Genomic DNA, 19,268 nt, shown 5'->3' on the forward strand with positions numbered 1-19,268 from the left:
ACTTATTACTTGTATAGATATTGTTAAGTGTTTTTATAATTGTGATTCTAATGGAAACAGGAAACAATGTTTTAAACCTTAACCTTTCTTACTTCATGGAGTCTAGACTTCCAAATACCTTTAAACTGAAGGAAAAATACAAAAAAGAATAAATCGTGCTAAAAGAAACAATACAAATTCTTACGCCAATCATAAATTATAAAGCAGTCGTTCGATGACTTGATATTTGAGTTTTATAGTTTCAGAGCACTTCAACACGGCATTGATCTTAATTGATATTGATTTTATTATTAAAGGCTAAGATCAGGTGATTTCAGCTTAAATAAATAGCGCACACTTTTATGTACGCTATGAATTCTCTCTATTACGTAACAGATTTCTATTTTTTCCTTCATCTTCGCCTAGTAGATTGAAAGAATGTACCGCGCAATAAGAGAAATTTCTCGCTGTTTTTCATCCGTGGCTCGGTAAGTAAGAGTTTTAATAATTAAGGTAAGTAATAAATTAATCAACTCTTTATAATCTTTTCTTGTAGAATTATAAACTTCAACATGAAAATGATTTGGCAAAATTGACAAATAACGCTTTACAAAGGCGAAGAAGCTGTTTGTTACTGAATGTTTAAACTATTGTATTATTTTTGAGTGGTTCATATTTTTTTGGAAAATAACATTTACATATATTCTGTAAAATTTTATTTTATTTAAATATTATTTTATGTCGTTTTACTTGATTATGATCTTGGTTTAGTAAAACAGGAAATTTTAATCACTGGAAGTTGTTATTAAAACATTGAAAGAGAACGATGAATTAAAATTATTTAAACGAATGAACAACAAATTGTAATAACGAAATTCTACAGCCTTATTATTATTCTCTTTAATCAAGTAAAAGACATTGTCTTGTTTACTTGTTTCTTTTTTTGAAGTGAAAAAATAATTTTTAACAGATTTGATCGTAACATTTAATTGGCAATATATATTAGCAGCCAATAGCCAATACATTTTAATATTGAGCGTTGGGAAAAGCAGGTAAAATTATAAAATACTAGACAAAATTTCATCTTCTTTTCTTTACAAGATGGAACTATTTTTTATTAGTCATAAAATATCCTTCCAAAAAGTCTTCATCACTCATATTCCTGTTGATGCAGTCGGAGGAATACAATAATATGTATGATCATGAAACCTTATTTATACGTTTTTAATAAGGTAAGAAAATATTATATGTTGTTTCAGCCATTGGTAATTTTCAAAAAATGAAATGGTTATCAGGTTTTTGAAAAGGTCTTGATGTATTTAAAACTTTTCCAGATTAAGCTCGTCGGTTTTAGTGTTTTATTAAGTTATCTATTTTCAACAAAAAATTTTCTTTTCTAATTTCGAGAATTAACCGAATGTATCTTTTTAATTTACATTTAATACAAAACATGAGTTTAAAAAACTTCTTATACAATTAATCATAGCTGACATATGCTTAATTTTGCATTAAAAACTAGCAAAAATAGATATATTGCAAAAAAAGATCAATAGTCAGTTGAAAATATCAAGTAGCTCCTATTAAAAATAAGCATTTTAATTCAAATCGAGAATTGATTGGAATTCTTAATCTTTCAACTTTACAGACTTGCAGTCATTTAGTATATAATTTATTATTTTAGTAATCAAATTATAATATTTCAAATAAATTTTCTTACATTTCTCTGTTATTTTACTAGTTACCAACCACTGTTTAATATAAATGGTTGCTAAAATTTTCTAATTAAATATTTGATGCAATTAGCTATTTGGTATTAGGCAAGTGTTTTTAAGCCTCAGATTTTTATAGATATATAACTCCTACTCGGTTAGAAACCTTACGCTATTTTGTATGTTCTATGTATGGCCTTACTGTTTTGTCTTTTATTTTCTCTCATGTCCCCAAAAATTCGAATTTTAAATCTAAGCAGAAGTGATTAAATTTCAACAAATAAAGAAACGGTTTTACTGAAGCCAAACACGTTTTTTTTTTTTTTTAAAAAAGTATAAAAAAACAGAATCTTTCAGCTTTGACATTCTATGTGTTCAGCAGAATATTTATTTTTATAATTCATATGATATCTCAAAGGGTTATTCAATAAATATTTCTCTGATTCAAGTAAAATCCAGTTTTCAATTTCGATTTAAAAGGATCTTTATGACGTAAATAATAAAATTTTAATGCCCTTTTATTCCATAAATATATTTCTGTAAGTATAAGAGTATTAAGAAGTATACATTTTATACGGTCCTTCAAATCTATGAATCATTTAGAACACCTCAACTCATAAATTTAAAAAAAATATTTCAGTCTCCTGCGACGTATTCTGACCGAGTTATGAGGCTCTCAATATCATTGTTTTAAGACAATGAATGGTTTCATTATTTTAGGGCAATCAGCCTTAGGAACTGCGTGCATTCACTGGTGCAACTTCTTTGAGATAATGATAATTGGTGATTATAGGCAATGTTGTAGTCTATAATCTCGGAATTTTATAAAATAATGATATTCAAATACATATAACTCATTTAGTTTAAGTAGCATCATGTCCCTTACTTTTTAATCTAGTGTCTCAAGTATTTTGTATAAAATATCCTATAATCTTTATAAAAATAGAAAATCCATAATTCATCAGTATATTTATTGGCTTGAGCTACATAAAATATAATTTTTTATATTATTTAGACTATTTTCGTTATTTGATGTATATACTTAATATAATGTTATTAACTATTGGAGCTCGATTAAAGCTGATACACTGTGTATCCCTCTAAGGGGCTCTTGATAAAAAAAAAAATCTCACCCTAAAAGAACATACAAGTGAAATTGTATATCCTGGCAATGAAATATTTCATCCTTGAATATTATCCTTTATTTTCCTGATTTTAATTTTCTCACAAAGAGGTGGGGAATATATACTCAAGAGATTTTAAATACCCTGAAATCCATTTCGTTACATCGTTTGTTACTTCTCGTTTACACTGGGAGCATGAAACCTTATTCCTAGGGATTGCAATACCGGTATACCGGGATACCGAATACCGGTATTTTGAGCCATTTGTACAATTTTGTAATACCGGTATTCACAAGTTTAAATACCAGTTTTTCGGTATTTACTAGAAATATTTAAAATTGCATCCACTATATATTCAGGTATCGCGAACATAGCAATATAGAATACATTTTTGTTTTTATGTCTCCCTAACGGGCGAAATTAATTAGCTAATTAATGGCTTAATTAATTGCTTAATTCTAAATTAGCGAAACATGGATTATCCCTGAAAGAAAATATTGTATCCATAACGACTGATGGAGCAACAATTATGAATGTTGATTGGTGCAAATAAGCAGTTGTGCTATGCACATGGAATTCAATTAGGAGTAATAGATGTATTATACAAAAAAATATAAAGAATAGAAGAATCCAAATACTGTGGATATAGAAACTTCGGGTTGCAACTTTGAAAAGAGTAAGAGTGAGAGTGATATTGACAATGAAGATAATGACAATGTAATTGTGGAAGAAGATATTGCTAATGAGGATGAAATATTAACCTATCAAGAATTGCTTCCTAAAATTTATAAAGTTCGAAAAATTGTAAAAATATTTAAACGTTCCCCTATAAAAAGGATATATTACTAAAATATATACTAATTGAACATAAAACAGAATATATGTTAATATTAGATTCTAAAACACGTTGGAAGAGTTTACTCCTAATGATGGAACGATTTTTGAAACTGAGAAATCCAATCCAAAAAGCAATAATCGACTTAAACCTGTAAATTAATTTTTCAGATAGTGAATTCGACTTAATATCCAGAACTATATCAGCTCTACTTCCAATAAAACTGACTATTGAGGCATTATGTCGGAGAGATTCTAATTTATTAACAGCTAATGCAACAATACATTTCATGTTGCAGTCACTGAAAGAACAGCACACATTAGTATCTGAAGAATTATATATTACATTGAAAAATCACACAGAAGAAAGGCTAATTACATAATTCTAATGATTTTAAAAATGAAAATGAATAGAAGAAAAGAAAATAACCAATTCAAATCTGATTAAATTAGAGTAGAGTTTCTTTAAAAAAATTTTTCCACAAACCTATTCACATTCAGAATTCGGTTCAATTATCGAAGATTATGATGTCACTACTATCTATAGTGAAAAGAAATTCTCTTGAACAAAAATTAGAATTAAAGATAAATAAAAAAAATTCAACGAACCAAAATACAATACAGAAATCAGCTATATCCAAAACCATCCGACGAGAAATCGATTTCTTTGAAGATGAGGGATTTAGAGGTAAATACTTGGAAAAAGTATATCGCGCATTGCTAACAGTACCACCCACTAGCGTAGATGCCGAAAGAGCGTTTTCGACAGATGGAAATTTTTACACAAAATTACTTTTCAGGCTTAATGACAGTACAATGGATGCATTATGTTTTTTTAGATCACATTTCAAAAATTTGTAATAGTACCACAAACTGAATAGTGATATTTACACTTTTTTGCGATTTAAATAAATAAGATTTTTTTTTACCTTTTTGAGATTAAATACTGTTATAATTTATAAGTTACAAATTATTTTTTGTGATATTTACACTCCCTAATTAAACTGGCAAATAAAAAATAAAGAAACACCCGTGTTTTCTTTCTTTTTCCAAAATTTCTAATACCGGTATTAAAACCGGTATCCCGGTATTAAGATTTAAAAAATACCGAGTTCCGGCATTGAAATTTTGGTCCGGTATTGCAATCTTTACTTATTCCTGCCCATTTTCATCAGTTACTTGAAATACAAATGTAGCAGCGATAGTAAGAAAGGTTGTTCCCACAATCAAATTTCAAATCTGAAATCTTGTTTCGTAGTACCTTGGTGCATGTCATCTTCTTTGACAACTTCAGAAAATGTTGTTCACCCGTTGTCCACAGTAATTAACGGGGACCTGAAGGCGTCAGCCAACAGAACACCTGACTTCTTTGCACAACTTAAGGTGGCTGAGATTTATTGTGCAAAATGTTCCTCTTGAGAAAAGTATGCTTAACTAAATCACGTTTGAGGAGATACTTTCGAGGTTTTACTTAAAAACTTTAAGTACATGGAAACCACTGGGTTTCTTTACTAAAAACGTAATAACCAGAAACATTGAGGTTCTTTGCAAGAAAAACAAAACTCTATCTAGGGCGGCAAGAAGGGACTTACCCATGATTTCCCACCTTAGTAGATTGGGCCCTTCTCAGGATAGGATATCATTCTCCATAGACTTTCCGTTGTCAGTACAATTGTTTGTAATTATTGAGTTCTAACAAAGAAACCAAATTCAAAAGCTCGTTAGTGGACACTGAGGTCAGTGGAAAGTATTCCTTGAAATAACACGTTGTAAATGATCTACAAAAAAGAGTAATATGGATTTTCTCGGCAACGCAGTCAGTAACTTACTCATGCTCTATAGTGTATGCATAAGAAAAGACCGGGTAAGTTTTCGAAGGCAAAAAGAAATGATTAACTGAAAAATAACATTTGGATATTTTGAGAAAACGAAGAATATTAAAAAAGAAAAGAATGAAAAACTAGCAGCACAGTTTTGTAGAAGCTGGGAAGTTGGAAAAGTTATGAATACATATACTGAAGCAATTCCGTTTAAGCATATTTAGATTTCAGAATTTTTTTTTTTTTTTACAAATGTGTCTGCATTTTTGAGAAAAACAAATTTTAGTGAAAAACTTTTATTTTATTCTGCTATGAAATATATGTTTATATAAATCAATGCACAAGCCATCATTTTATATTACTAGTTAATGGAAATTTACAGCAAAAAAAAACACAAAGGTTAGTCAAGAATGCAATTAAAACCAACTGAATTTACGTGCAACATAAATTTACGCGCTGCTCTCTCGTGGTCGAAAAAATTTTGAGGGATAGTGGGACAGTTTCATCTCACTTTTTTTAAAAAATTCAGTATATATTAAGAAAATGGCGTTTTTGGAGAATGAATTTATTTTAAATATATTTCTTGGATTTCATAGATTTTTTATGTAGCAATTTTTTTTAAAAAAACACACTCTCTTTCATTAAAAATTTTAAAAAAATCATGGTCTGAAAATGCATCAATTTAAAATTAGTTTTAAGCAATTCCAAATAATTTTAAGTAATTCTGAATTTTTAAAAACATTGAATTTTTCGATATATATTAAATACTTTTTATCGAGGAATAACAACAATAGTCTTATTAAAAAAAAATTAAAAAGGCAGGTTAAATGCTGTCCCACGACGAAGGTTAAATGTCATTACGAAAAATGTTTAGCTTAAGTATTACATAATTATTGAATTAATAATATAGATAGTTTATTAAAGAATACTTTTTTGCCTTCATTTTAGAAGGAAACGGCAAGTTACGTGATTTTTTCATTTCATGCAGACATTCGCTGAAAATTATATATATTTTTAGTTTAAGTTCAATAACAACTTATTGCTTTAATTTGTGATTTCGCTAATGTGGCGATAGCATGTTTATAAAAGTTAATTTATATTTCAGTACGCGTAATCTGCTCGTACAGATTAAAATTTATTATTATTCCATACGAAAGATGCTTTAGAATATATCTTTGAAACAGATTTTGAAAATTAATTAAAAATAGAATAAAAATTCACTGGCAAAAAATTGCCATCAGTGAACAGACACTCTATAAGTTTTAACATAATTCAGACATTGATTGGTGCTGCATAATAATCCATAAGTTATCTCGAAAATGCAAAATTTAAATTATAAATTAATAAAAATTTCATAGAACTTGCTCCGAGGTACAAATTAACACCGTTCTAATTGTATATGTGTTTAGTAGCTCTAGGTCAACGGTTTAGCTTGTAGAGCGCCAAAACACACTCGTCCTCGTCACTTGACCGTGATTCAAAATTACGAGGTCCATCCTAAAATAGCTCTAGTGTTGCTTTAAAAATGGGACGTTAATATAACTAAATCAAATCAGTGAATGAAGTAAGTAGTGGGAAGGCAGGTGTTACTCGTATCTGTTCATAAAATAAAAGCATAGTCTTTTGCTTCAGTGCACGATTAATCAATATAATCCATAATGCCATCTTACTACCTTTGAACATTGAGATTTTTCTATGGCAAGATTTTAAGTTTGTGCAACCATCTAATGATATTCTTCCATGTACAGAAACACTATTTGTTGCAGATATGTTCTTTTCCAAATGTTAGACAGAAACTATAATTTTTCTTCTATTCATATGTAAAATTCTCTCCATATGGGACTCCTTAGCTAATAGAAAGGATCTTACCTGTTTTTTTAGTTCTGTTAACACGATTTACATGTTCAGTTTAAACCACCATTCACACACACATACTCCTGAACCGGAAGAAAAGCAGGTTGACCAATATATAGACTTTTCCTAATGCAGCCTTTTGTGTACCGTCTTGACTGATGGTAATTCAAAAAAAATCGATGATAATAACCCAAGATATCGTGTAAGAAATACTTATAAAACAAAACTGCATCGTGGAAGCCAATAAAATGTAAGATGTAAATAAAGAAATAAAAAAAAGGGTAGAGATATAAAATATTATAGAGAAATAAAGAAGTGATCAAGACTTGGACATATTTATTATATTCTAAAAACTACTGAAAAACAACAGGTAAAATATAAGAAATTTTTCATAAGCTATCACGGACATCAATTGTTTCATATACTTTAATATATTAAGAATGAAAAGAAACTTTATGAAATAAATATCTGTAATGAATTGTTTGCCATAAAAAAAATAAAATACATCATTTCAAGGAAAAAAAATATATATATTCATTCGCTTCCAGTGATTTTCATATCAATTTTGTATAATAACCGACTATTGATAATTTCTCAAAGGTAATAAAATATTTATTTTCTTAAAATTTCTGAATAATTTAAGAATATTTCATTTTACATTATTATTAAGGAATATATGCCACGTTGTGCCATTGATATATTTTAAGAGACTTGGTATCTTATAATTTTACGGTGTTGCACATTTTATTCATTTTTAACAAACTGCCATGCCATTTATGAGTAAAATTGCTAAAATTTATTAATAAGTTATATGGTTCTTAATTTTGCAAAGATGTTTAGATAAAAACTGTCTAAAATATCATTTTCACATAACATCTTTTATGTTCTAGAGCCGAAACATACATTTGATGAATATTCCTTTCTTATTTTACAGACAAAAGAATGTTGACTCAAAAAAATTGCAGAATTCTTCATATACTGTTAGATCGGTTAGAAGTAAAGACATTCCAGAATTAGCAGAACTAGCACGTGAAAATTTCTTTCAATTTCCAGTCTCAAGCTTAAAATTTTGGTCTCAGCTCGATCCTGATGGAATCAAAGTAGCTGTGAATCAAGTTGGTTTGTAAAATTTTGCAATCACTTTTAATTATCTAACGTATATTTCGTATCAGCGCAAAGTCTGAATGATACATTTCTTATAATCTAACGTAGTTTTATATTCGAATTAGAAAACTCCTTGTCATTCAGGCCTCCGATCATAAAATTATTATATAATTTATAAAGACTATATTTAAGTATGTATGAAAAAGGAGTAAACTTTGAAAAAAATCTTAAATATTTTCATATATCGAAATTTAATGATCCATATTTTTCTTAAGAAATATTACCTTATATTTCTTTTGCAGATTAGCTGCTTCACTAAATTATCAAAAAAAGTTTTTCACTTCATTTTCTTTTCTACTTGTAAACGGAAAGAATTGCTTAATAAGTCGTTTCTCGGTTCTGAGACAATTGCTGGCAGCAGCTCTAGTTTTCAGATGAGCAAGACGTCTTACCAACGAGAACGACTTATTTTCTTTAATGGAATCATGAGTTAATAGAGTTTCTGAAAAAGCAACTAAATTTCACATTAAATAAAATTTAATAAAAAAAATAATTGAATAACAAAAATATTAGATACATGAAACCTTATAATGTTTTTCCGACATCCGTATGATTATCTTGTATTTAATTTTTAATTTGTCTGCTTGAGTTCAATATTCAATATAAATATAATAAGATTGAATAAGATTTTGAATGATTGAGAACTATTAAATGAATCTTTTTTTGTATATAATTTATTTTATGTGCTTATGTAATTTGTTAATTTTAAATATATATACAAGGTGTCTCAAAAACCTTGACCGCGACTTTTATTCCTTAAATATTGATCATAGACATATACTGAAAATTACAAAGTTGCTTGAAAAAAGGTGTAAAATGTTATGAAATCGATGAAATTTTTTAGGGGATTAAACTTCAAAATATACAAAATATAAATTGTTAAACGACCCCGTACAAAAAAATTCCTAGTGAGTAAAATGTGCTCCATTCTCTAATAAGGTCATGTACAAAATTTCAGCACTTTATCGCAAAAAAGTCTCAAAGATATGAAACTACATAAATGCTGACTTAAACCACTTTTCGATACTGGATATGAGTTCGCATTCGTTTTAAAGTTAAATCCCCTGAAAATTTTAATCGATTACATAACATTTTGCACCTTTTTTTACGCAATTTTGTAATTTACTGTATATGTTTGTGATAAATATTTAAGGAATAAAAGCCAAGGTCAAGGTTTTTGAGACACCTAGTATATACATATATATCAAATTTGATATATATTTTATATTTTTTTTATTTATGTGGTTATATCAAATATGGTATATATCTTATGTTTCATATTAATATTGAATAAATGATTAAAACACAAATTTAATATAGATTTTAGAACAGAAAGAAGATTTTTTTTTAACTGAATTCAGAATATAAAAGTTTTTTTTCAATTTCAGTAGAACAAAAATCAAAATCAAAGCAGCATTTTTTTGTGTGTGTTTTTGTTTTGTTGTTATACGGGAGCTTCCCATGCCAATCTCATCTATTTTGTTTTAAAATTTAAAAACTCTTGCATTCATAGGTAAATTCAAAATCCAAATAATATATTATCCTAACAACAGGGCATTTTATTAGATATTTAATGTACAATATCTAAATGATTTATCATGAAATATTATACATTACATTTATAAAATCTTATCCAGATTTGTCACCTTAAATAATTAAATTTTTCAAGATAATTTTTAATTTTATCTATCTCAGGATATTATGGCCTTTGGTGTTTATGATGGTTGACTTTAATCATCTCAACCACCAAAAATATCAAATTAGTTGCACTATCTACCCAAATGAAAAAAGAAAAATATTTTGGATATTAATTTACAATTTTAAATTTCTCAAAAAAAAATTTCCGTAAGTAATACACTAGTCAAAGTCATTTGATTATATTTTTTACTTAGTTTTATTTCATTTAAACAAAAAGGAGAAAAAAATAATGAAACATCATAACTTTGTTATTATCACGACGCACATGTTTTTGAAATTTTCATATTTATTACCTCCTAACCGTGAAAGGCAAGAGTGAAAAATCTAATCAGACAGAACGGGTAATCTAATTACAAAATGGGAGTGAATCATATGTGATTCATGTGGCGTTGAACACAGTTCCTAAATGCAGTTCAGTTATATTGCATAACTTGATTTTTGATTCCACCCAATTTGGGACTGCTTCTAATACAAATTTTTTTAATGTTTTTAATAACTATTCTGAATGCAAAGTTGTGTTTCTCACCTAAGCCACTTACTTACCCTATGAGTTACTTTATTCTTATGGAGAAAAATTGTTTATATATGTTTGGAAAATATAGAATGTGAAAGAAATGAATTGGAAAAATATTCCTAAATGCTATTATAGATTAAAGTTCTGAAACTTTTTTGATCAAATATGCAAAGTCTATGATAAGATAATACAGACTAAATATTTAAAAACAAAATACTTGAATTATTAGAATATAACAGCAAACATATGCTATAGCTGTTAATGAGCTTGTTCCTCTACAATTACATTATTTTTTTTTAAATTATTGTTGGAAACATCAATTAAAAAATCTTCACATATTATTAAAGAACATTAAAGATTCCATTTGTATTTTATAGTAAATTATACATTATTGCTATCGATTCAATAATTACCTTTTATAAATGCTAACTGAAGAAATCAAAATAAGAATGACTAGTAAATTGGCGAGAAATTGTCATATTAATTAACATTGCAGAGCATAATGTCGCCATTTGGCTATATGTTTTTATTTACATATTAAGTATCACATGACTATTCCAAAGGGTAACAATGAGTGTTGATAAATCTTTTCTTCTATGTTTTTTGATTAAATAAATTGTAGAAAGGACCGATAGATGGCACTATCGGTATTAAAATTAGGTTTAAATTGGAAATTTGGAAAAATATTAAAATGGCTGCTGTATGAATAGCTGTTAATTTCTACCAATAAAAATGTTATAAAATTGTTTTTTACTTTATAAAAATATATAGTAGTATAAGGAAACTATTATTTTTATTGTGGAATTGTTATAATGTGATTTTTATCACTGGAACATTGTTTATTTCCTAATGAAATCATTCGCAAGATTTTGTCTAATTTCACGAAAAGCTTTAAAAAAATTATTTTACTTTACTTTAAAAAATTACTTTCATAATTTTTCTGAATTATATGCAGCCAATCATAAACTTATATATTTGTGTAAAAAAATAATCAGTCTTGCATTTTGAGATTAAGTTTTCTAAAATATCTTTATTGCTTTGTCTTCAAGATAATATAATTCTTTTTTGATAAAACTTTGAACAAACATTGAAATCGCCAAGTGGTTGATTTATCCTGGCAATATTGCTTTTAGACAGTTAATTAATATGCATATATATATATATATATATATTTAGTTTTCGAAGATAATGCTCTTTATAAAACTTATGCACTTACATTGCAGGAAAGGTGGTAGGCGTATGTTCTACAGTCAAGAATAGCGAGAACTTATATTTTGGAGGCATGTTTATTGTACAAGAAAAAAGTAGAGACGCAGATGTGGGGCGAAAGGTATTTACTTCAAATTATATTTATTCACCTTGCTTTTATTACCATATTTCTTCTCTTGGTACCAATAAAGAAGCCATAATAGTGCATCATATATCTGGGAAATTACGGCATTACCTTAAAAATGTAATTTTTGAACTTTTTATTCATTATCAGAGTTATCTTCAGTCATAAAAATAAATAGATAATTCTCTAAAATTCGGTAATGTCTAATTATTTGATTTATGTAAACTTGGAAATATTGACTGAAATTTGATATAAAGATTATCCTGTTATTCAGTTGTTAAATGTTATGATATTTATATAACGAAAACCCTATTATTCAAATAAAAAAATATGTAAGTGTATTCGCAAAAAAAAGGGGGGGGGATTTTATTCTGTATTTTTGCGTCAGAGTTTCGTCAGCTCAAAAATAAATAGACATAAAACATTATTTATAATGACAGACTTGTTATTAAACGCTTTCATTTCTTTCGACTTGTTTCATATTTGTTAAGATAGAATTTTATGATCAACTTTACCATAATCTTTTAATGTTTTAGAATACTGAAAATTTGTATAGTTTGTAAGTGTTTTGAAAGTGTTCCCAATGACGAAGCAATATTTTCAAATTTTCAGAACTTAATTGTGAAGGAATCCATTTATTTTAATTATGTTTTGATTTAACAATAATGACACTAATTGATAGTAATTTAAAGAAAAAATGGTTTTTAATAATGGTTTTTATTTAAAGAAAGATTAATTTTATAATGATGAATTATAAAATATGTCTAAAAGATCATCAGCAAAACCAAACACAAAAAAAGAGATTGCATAAAAACGTCCTCATTAGTGTACTAAAATGTAGGAAGCAATTTTTTTTAAAAGCTTGACCGAAAAAAAATTGCAGAAGCAAGAGGCATCAGAAACATTATTATAAAAAATTAAACGGCTATGAATATTATAAGAAAAAATTATAAAATTATAAATAAAAAATTAAAGACATTTTAAAATCGATAAAATCCGTAATTTTCTAAGAATATTTCTTATCGAACTTCGTATTTCTACGTTTTTATGCTCATGCATTGATAAAAAATTGCTTCTAATTCTGTAATGATTAATAAAATTGTTCTTCAAAAAATTTCATTTTTCTCATACACATGAAGCAAATCTACTTTTATTATATACCAGCTTTAAGAAATTAGTTCGTTTGCTGCAAATATTGTTTCCAGTTATATTAAATTAAATTTCTTGCACATAACTTGATGTGTATGATATTTTCAAAAAGATTATAAGCTTAAATTGTGATAAGCATTGTTAAATTGTGTTAATTGTGTGAGCATTGTTATTTTAATAACCTTACATTTGTTCTGCTTAATGTGTTCATGAATTTTCCTAATGAAGTAAAATACCATGACGTGAAAATTAATAGCCAGCCAGGCTTTTATTTAAATTTCACATGTTTATTTTGTGGTATTATATTTTCACTTTCATATTCTTCATCTGAAGTGGGCAGATAATAATTTTTTTCCTCTCTTCTATCAACCAAGAAAGAAAATTACGCGATTTAAAATTTGATGCAAAAGTGAAATGCCAAGATCTCTCTAAATTTTTGATTAACTAAAATTTTAATTAATCATTTTAAAAATACTTCAAGGCGTTTGGTGGATCTAGGCAAAAAGCTCAACACACACATTAAACACACACATCACAAACATACAGATACATATTCGCCCTTGTTATTCACAGAATAAGCAATTATGATGAGTTTTCTTCGGGCCCTTCATAACTGGTGAATTGTTACACATTTATTTCAGTTTAAAGATTTAAATAACATGACACAGGCATAATTCTACCTGTTTTTACAGAGAGTATCAAAACATCCTCAATCATTATAAATCAAAATATAAGAAGAATAATCAAATATAGGCGTAATACTTCCTGAAAGTTTCAGAACTTAAAAAATAGCATGACAGATATTTGACATTTTTTAAAGCTTCTGTGAGCAAACAAAGCAAGGATAATTGAGACAGGAGGAAAAAAAAAAAACTAAATATCAGTTCCTTTTTTTATTGCTAATTGTACCCGACAGACGGTCTTCCGTTGAACTTTAAAACTCCAATTGGAAATATTTATCAGTTCCTAACAGAAATCATAAGGCGTCTGATGCTTTAATTCGTGAAGGCTTACATGGAGTAACAGCAGTTATCAGAAAATAATGATGTATATTAAAGAAAGCATATATAAGAAAATAAACCAAAATAACAATCGCAATTAATCGAATCATATTACGCATAAATAAAAAAATCATGTGTTACATAATGAAGAGTATATTATAAAACTTGTATATCAAAGCCTGTATGTTTGTAACTTGCAGATCCTGCATAGTTGATATAATCTGCTTTAATATATTTCTTGTACTTATTACATCATTAGTTATGTAGTTTGGGGCATGAGCAAGTATTTGATAGGCTAAGATAATGTAAGTGATATTAAGGCATCAGTATTAAATAAATGTAAATCTGTATTAACTAAAATATAAGCTTTAAGATTTAACCCTTATGTTCATTTTGTGTAGTATACCATACATACAACTTTATAAAAATATACTATTATACATTATAAGTTTTATTTTATTTTTATGTTTGCACCCCTAAGTATGTATGTTTATTTTAAAATACACATGCCTAAATGTTTGTTCTTACACATTTTTATATATACCTATATACAATTTTTTTCTTTTCTTCAAAAAAGCAATCTTGCCACGATAAGGGTTAACTATTGGTTTTACAATTTTTTAGGCATTGAGATTTTTTTAAAGAAAAATTAAAAGTATTTTATATATTATTTAAAAAGGAAGTTTTGAAAAACATTGCAAGTATTGTGATTACCGAGGCACCTGGATAATTTCGAAACAATCTGGGAGACCTGGTATTACCCTCTTGGGAATTATAAAAAGTGAACTTTGTGTAAATGGAATAATTGGATTAACTAAACATTAATTAAACTTACATATTTTATTTCAAAATTCTTTTACTATGAATATAACAAGAAGTTAAATGCTTTTCAGATGCCTTAACGATGTCAAATTTATATTATAGAAATATATTACATTTTCTGCAATCATCCCAAAAATTATTTTCCCTCACAAAAGTCGCATTAATAGTTTTCTGCAATCATTGTTATCAGCATGGGCTGATTGTCACAAAAAGTGAATCAGTAACATAGTGGGAACAAGTTCCACAAATTGTACAAACTTTTTTGAAAAACACATCAAATGTTTCGAAAAATTTCAGCTTTGGTATTTTTAATATTCACTGTAACTTACCATTTCTTTTTATGTCTAGAAAATTTTACATTTTGAATAGTCATCTGTATCGTAATGTATTTTATTCTAATTGTCTGATTTTTGTATTGATAATGTCACAAGAATTGATAATTTGCTCGTTAACGCAAGTGTTTTCTATTTTGTTGACTATTTTTGTATATTTTTCTTTACTTCTGCATATTTTCTGTAATTTGGTGTCGAAGCAACAATTTTTTTTGTATTATAATTTTGTTCATATTCTAAAATTCCTCACACCGTTCACAAGTGAATACATAAATAAGCGTTCTATTGACGTCAATAATGTTAAAAAGAAAAAACGTTTATTTCTTTTTATGCCTAATCTAGAAATTATAATAAGACAACAAAAAAAATTATATGGCGTAACGAACAATCTTTTTTAATTAATGTTTTGGTGTATTCAGATAACTTCTCTAATTACTCGCTAAACTACAAATCATATAGAGTTCTTCCTATTGGCTATAATTTGCTGTTGCATTAAATCCATGTCATTATTTCTCTGGTCACTCCTAAAATTAATATAGCCCTGCCCTATAATGACACCGAAGTACTAACTTCTAAAATATTTAGAGTGAAGTTGATTTTTTTTCTGTTGATTGAGCATTAACCAAAAGAGTAGTTATAAAACCACTCTTCCCCGGACTTCTCTCAGAGATTAAAACGGCCACTATATATGGAACAGATATCATTTCGTATGCATATAATTAAAGATAGGCTAAAAGTAATTCTTTTTTTATATAAAGTGAATTACCAGAATAGTTATTTCCCTATATACATTAAACCTAATATAACTTTAGAATATATAAAAAAGTGAGTTTTTTTTTTTTACTTTGAAGCTTTTGATTTTCCTCTATATTCTTATATGCCATATTATGAAAATCTTATTCCTATAAATATTTTAGCCTATTCTTCTTTCATTCTACATATACATTGTTTTATCTATTAATGCCAAATACAAACGCTTGGAAGAGGAAAGAAAACAAGAAGGTTAGCCTGTCATTTAATTCCCACTTATTGGTAGTCTAACTGAAATTCATTGTGTGCATATAGCAATATAAACAGACAAAAAAAAATATTTGCACAATATATAGTGATACGCATAATTATGTATATACGGTTGAATGGTTATATGGGGAGGGCAGCGGTTGCCGACAGGGGACAGTTGTTCCTTTGCTCCACCAGCTAACGCCACCTCTGCTATAAATGTTCGCTTTTCTCACATTTTCTATCCACGAATTTGAATCATTGTGCCCTAAGCCTATGTACAGGAATTAATGGCATGTCATTCATTGTTCTGTTGTTTCTTATTTACTTATTCCTACAATATACAATATTATATGGCAGATTTCTCTTAGCCTTTTCAGACACCAAAGAAATTTCAAAGTTATACTTCTGTGTTAACATTGCTATATCATTTTCCACTTTTATTTGGTTGTATCTTAATGCCTTGTACTAAATGATGCTTCAAGACTTGCTTATCCAATTGTAGAATCTGAAATACTTTAATCTGTTTTCAAGTTAAAAAAGCATTTGAACTTAGAAAATAAAACTTGTTTGGACATAGTTAAGTTTCTCATATTTTTTTTCCGTCCAAATATGGGCAAAAAGAAAAATGGACGTCAAAATAAAATATGACATCTAATCAAAGATTTAAGCAACGTCGTGATTAGGGAGATACAAAATTAGAATAAAGATCCTATGGATATTTAAAATTAAAGAACAAATTTTCACAAATAGAATTATACAGGATGGTCATTCTGTATAATTCTATAATAATAATAACTGCCCCTGTTTGGCGGCATCTGCTGCTAAATTTAATGAACGAAATGAAGCCACATTTCATATACAAACTGTAAAAGGCATGAAAAGATGAATTCCGCAGAAAACAATAGTACCAAAAATTGAGTATAGAGGAAATACTGGCACTGTGGGAATGCAATTATAAATGAATTCATGAAATTCACAGAAAATAATCTTTTATTCATCCATATTAAGGTCCCCTGGACACCGTGCAACATTTTCTATATTCCGAACTTTTCTGTCTACAATATATTGCATACGGTATATAACGTTCTTCACTGCTGCATGTAAACTGTCAGTTTCAATGTTCATAACAACCCACCCATCTTGTATTTCGTTTCAAGACATTCTGGTTTTGACAACGGCATTACACTGTCTTATGTAGAACAGTTTTGTCAGTAAGGCAAGTTTAGGTAAATTAGGGCCCTTATTAAGCACATATCAACAGATAACCACTAACAATAGTCAAGAACTAATTACTAACAGGTCGTTTGCTCTTGCCCTTTTATAAGGAATGCATGTGTTGCTGTCACTCGAAAACTAGGAATTTTGCATAATCTATCTTAATATGCAAATATTATCGTTCTTATATGACAGCAGTGCCAATATTTTTCTTATCGGCAACTTTTGGAACTAATTTTTTCTCTGCGGAATTCACCTTCCCATGCCTTTCACAGTCTGTATATGAAATATGGTTTCATTTCGTTCCTTCATTTTAGCTGTAGAATCTCCCAAACAGGGAAAGTTATTTTATGGCCACTCTGTATGTTTGGTTTCCAATTAGCATTAAAACTGAAAGCACTTTAAAATATGTGAATGTTTTCTGATAGAAAACACGTTTAAATATTAATAACCTCTTTAAATAATATAATCTGATTATTTTTCAGCTAACTAACGAATGTCATGAACATGCTGGCAACAGCAACATTGGAGTCAACTGCAGCAGAACAAAGATGGGATTATTCAAGCGAAGAGGTGTAGAAATAATCGAAACCGACTGGAAGTCTCTTGAATACGAAACATATAATCCAGTGAAACCATGTGTGCTATCAGATGATCTTCCCGCAGGAGTTGAAATTCTACCTTTCCAAGCATCATATATGGAAGCAGTACTTACTTACGACCGTTTACTTGTAGGTTATGAGAGAAGATCCACCATCGAAACAAGCTGTACTGATAAAGAATGCAGTAAAACATTGGTTGCTATGAAGGATGGAAGATGTGTGGGATTTGGTTCCATTAAGTTAAATATCCTAGGGTTAGGACGTGTTGGGCCATTGTATGCAGATGATGCTTCTATTGCAGAAGCAATGGTGAAAAGACTCATTACCGATATGCCAGAAGCAAACGGATTCACAATGGTAACAGTCAGTAGCAACATACTTGGTAATATGATACTTGAAAAATTGCAAATACCAGTTCATGACAATATATACAGGTTGTACAAGAAAGAAAAACTGAAGGTAGATACTAACAAAATATTCGCACATTTTGATATCGATTTTTCATTTTTCTGATGTTTGAAATAATTACAAGGCAAATTTGAGCTTACAAGCTGAAAGTGATATCGAATAGAGTTTCAAGATTAATATGCATCTTAGGAATTTGAGATAGCTATTACTTTAAACGAAATTAAGTGAAGAAACTATGCATTATTTCTTTAACAAGATAATCCTATTTAGAAGTAATGTATATGATAATTGGAAATTCATTTTGGGACAAGATTTCTTCTTGGGAATACAAAAGCACTATTGAATCTCAAAAATCTTGTCTATACATAAATCTTATCTTGGTATATCCAATATTCAAAAGTGGATAATGTTGAAATTTAAGTCACACTTTTTATTTGATGATTGATTCCTTTCTGATAATAACACTTTTTATTGTAATGTAAATAAGAAACTAATTCAATAAAACTTATTTAATATAACCAAAAATTGATAAAGTTCCGAAATAAAAATAAAATTTTTTAAATAATGTTTGCAAAGAAATCAATCTGCAATCTCTTCATCTTATTAATAAAACAACTGGTTATTAATAGATTAACTGGTAGTGATTTCAACTCAATCATTGCAAAGTATATGCACTGCATAGTTAAGAAATTTATATTTATAAAATCA

At 28.0% G+C, this 19,268-nt stretch overlaps 1 protein-coding gene across 1 annotated transcript; it reads left to right on the forward strand.

Moving 5' to 3' along the window:
- Nucleotides 1-322: 322 nt before the first annotated feature.
- On the forward strand, nt 323-19,268 carry LOC129961635 (uncharacterized). The gene is made up of 4 exons (XM_056075157.1): nt 323-467; nt 8,255-8,439; nt 11,920-12,026; nt 18,036-19,268. The coding sequence occupies exons 1-4, from the start codon at nt 418-420 to the stop codon at nt 18,663-18,665; spliced, it is 972 nt and encodes a 323-aa protein (XP_055931132.1). The 5' UTR covers nt 323-417; the 3' UTR covers nt 18,666-19,268.

Source organism: Argiope bruennichi, chromosome 2 (assembly GCF_947563725.1).
Source record: "Argiope bruennichi chromosome 2, qqArgBrue1.1, whole genome shotgun sequence".
Classification (NCBI taxonomy): Eukaryota; Metazoa; Arthropoda; class Arachnida; order Araneae; family Araneidae; genus Argiope; species Argiope bruennichi.

What these genes read in the sequence shown, in the direction of transcription:
- LOC129961635 (XM_056075157.1), top strand. Translation starts at nt 418, where the DNA reads ATGTACCGCGCAATAAGAGAAATTTCTCGCTGTTTTTCATCCGTGGCT. An exon ending in AGTAGCTGTGAATCAAGTTG is followed by an intron (nt 8,440 to 11,919) that starts GTTTGTAAAATT and finishes CTTACATTGCAG; the next exon opens with GAAAGGTGGTAGGCGTATGT. An exon ending in ACGCAGATGTGGGGCGAAAG is followed by an intron (nt 12,027 to 18,035) that starts GTATTTACTTCA and finishes ATTATTTTTCAG; the next exon opens with CTAACTAACGAATGTCATGA.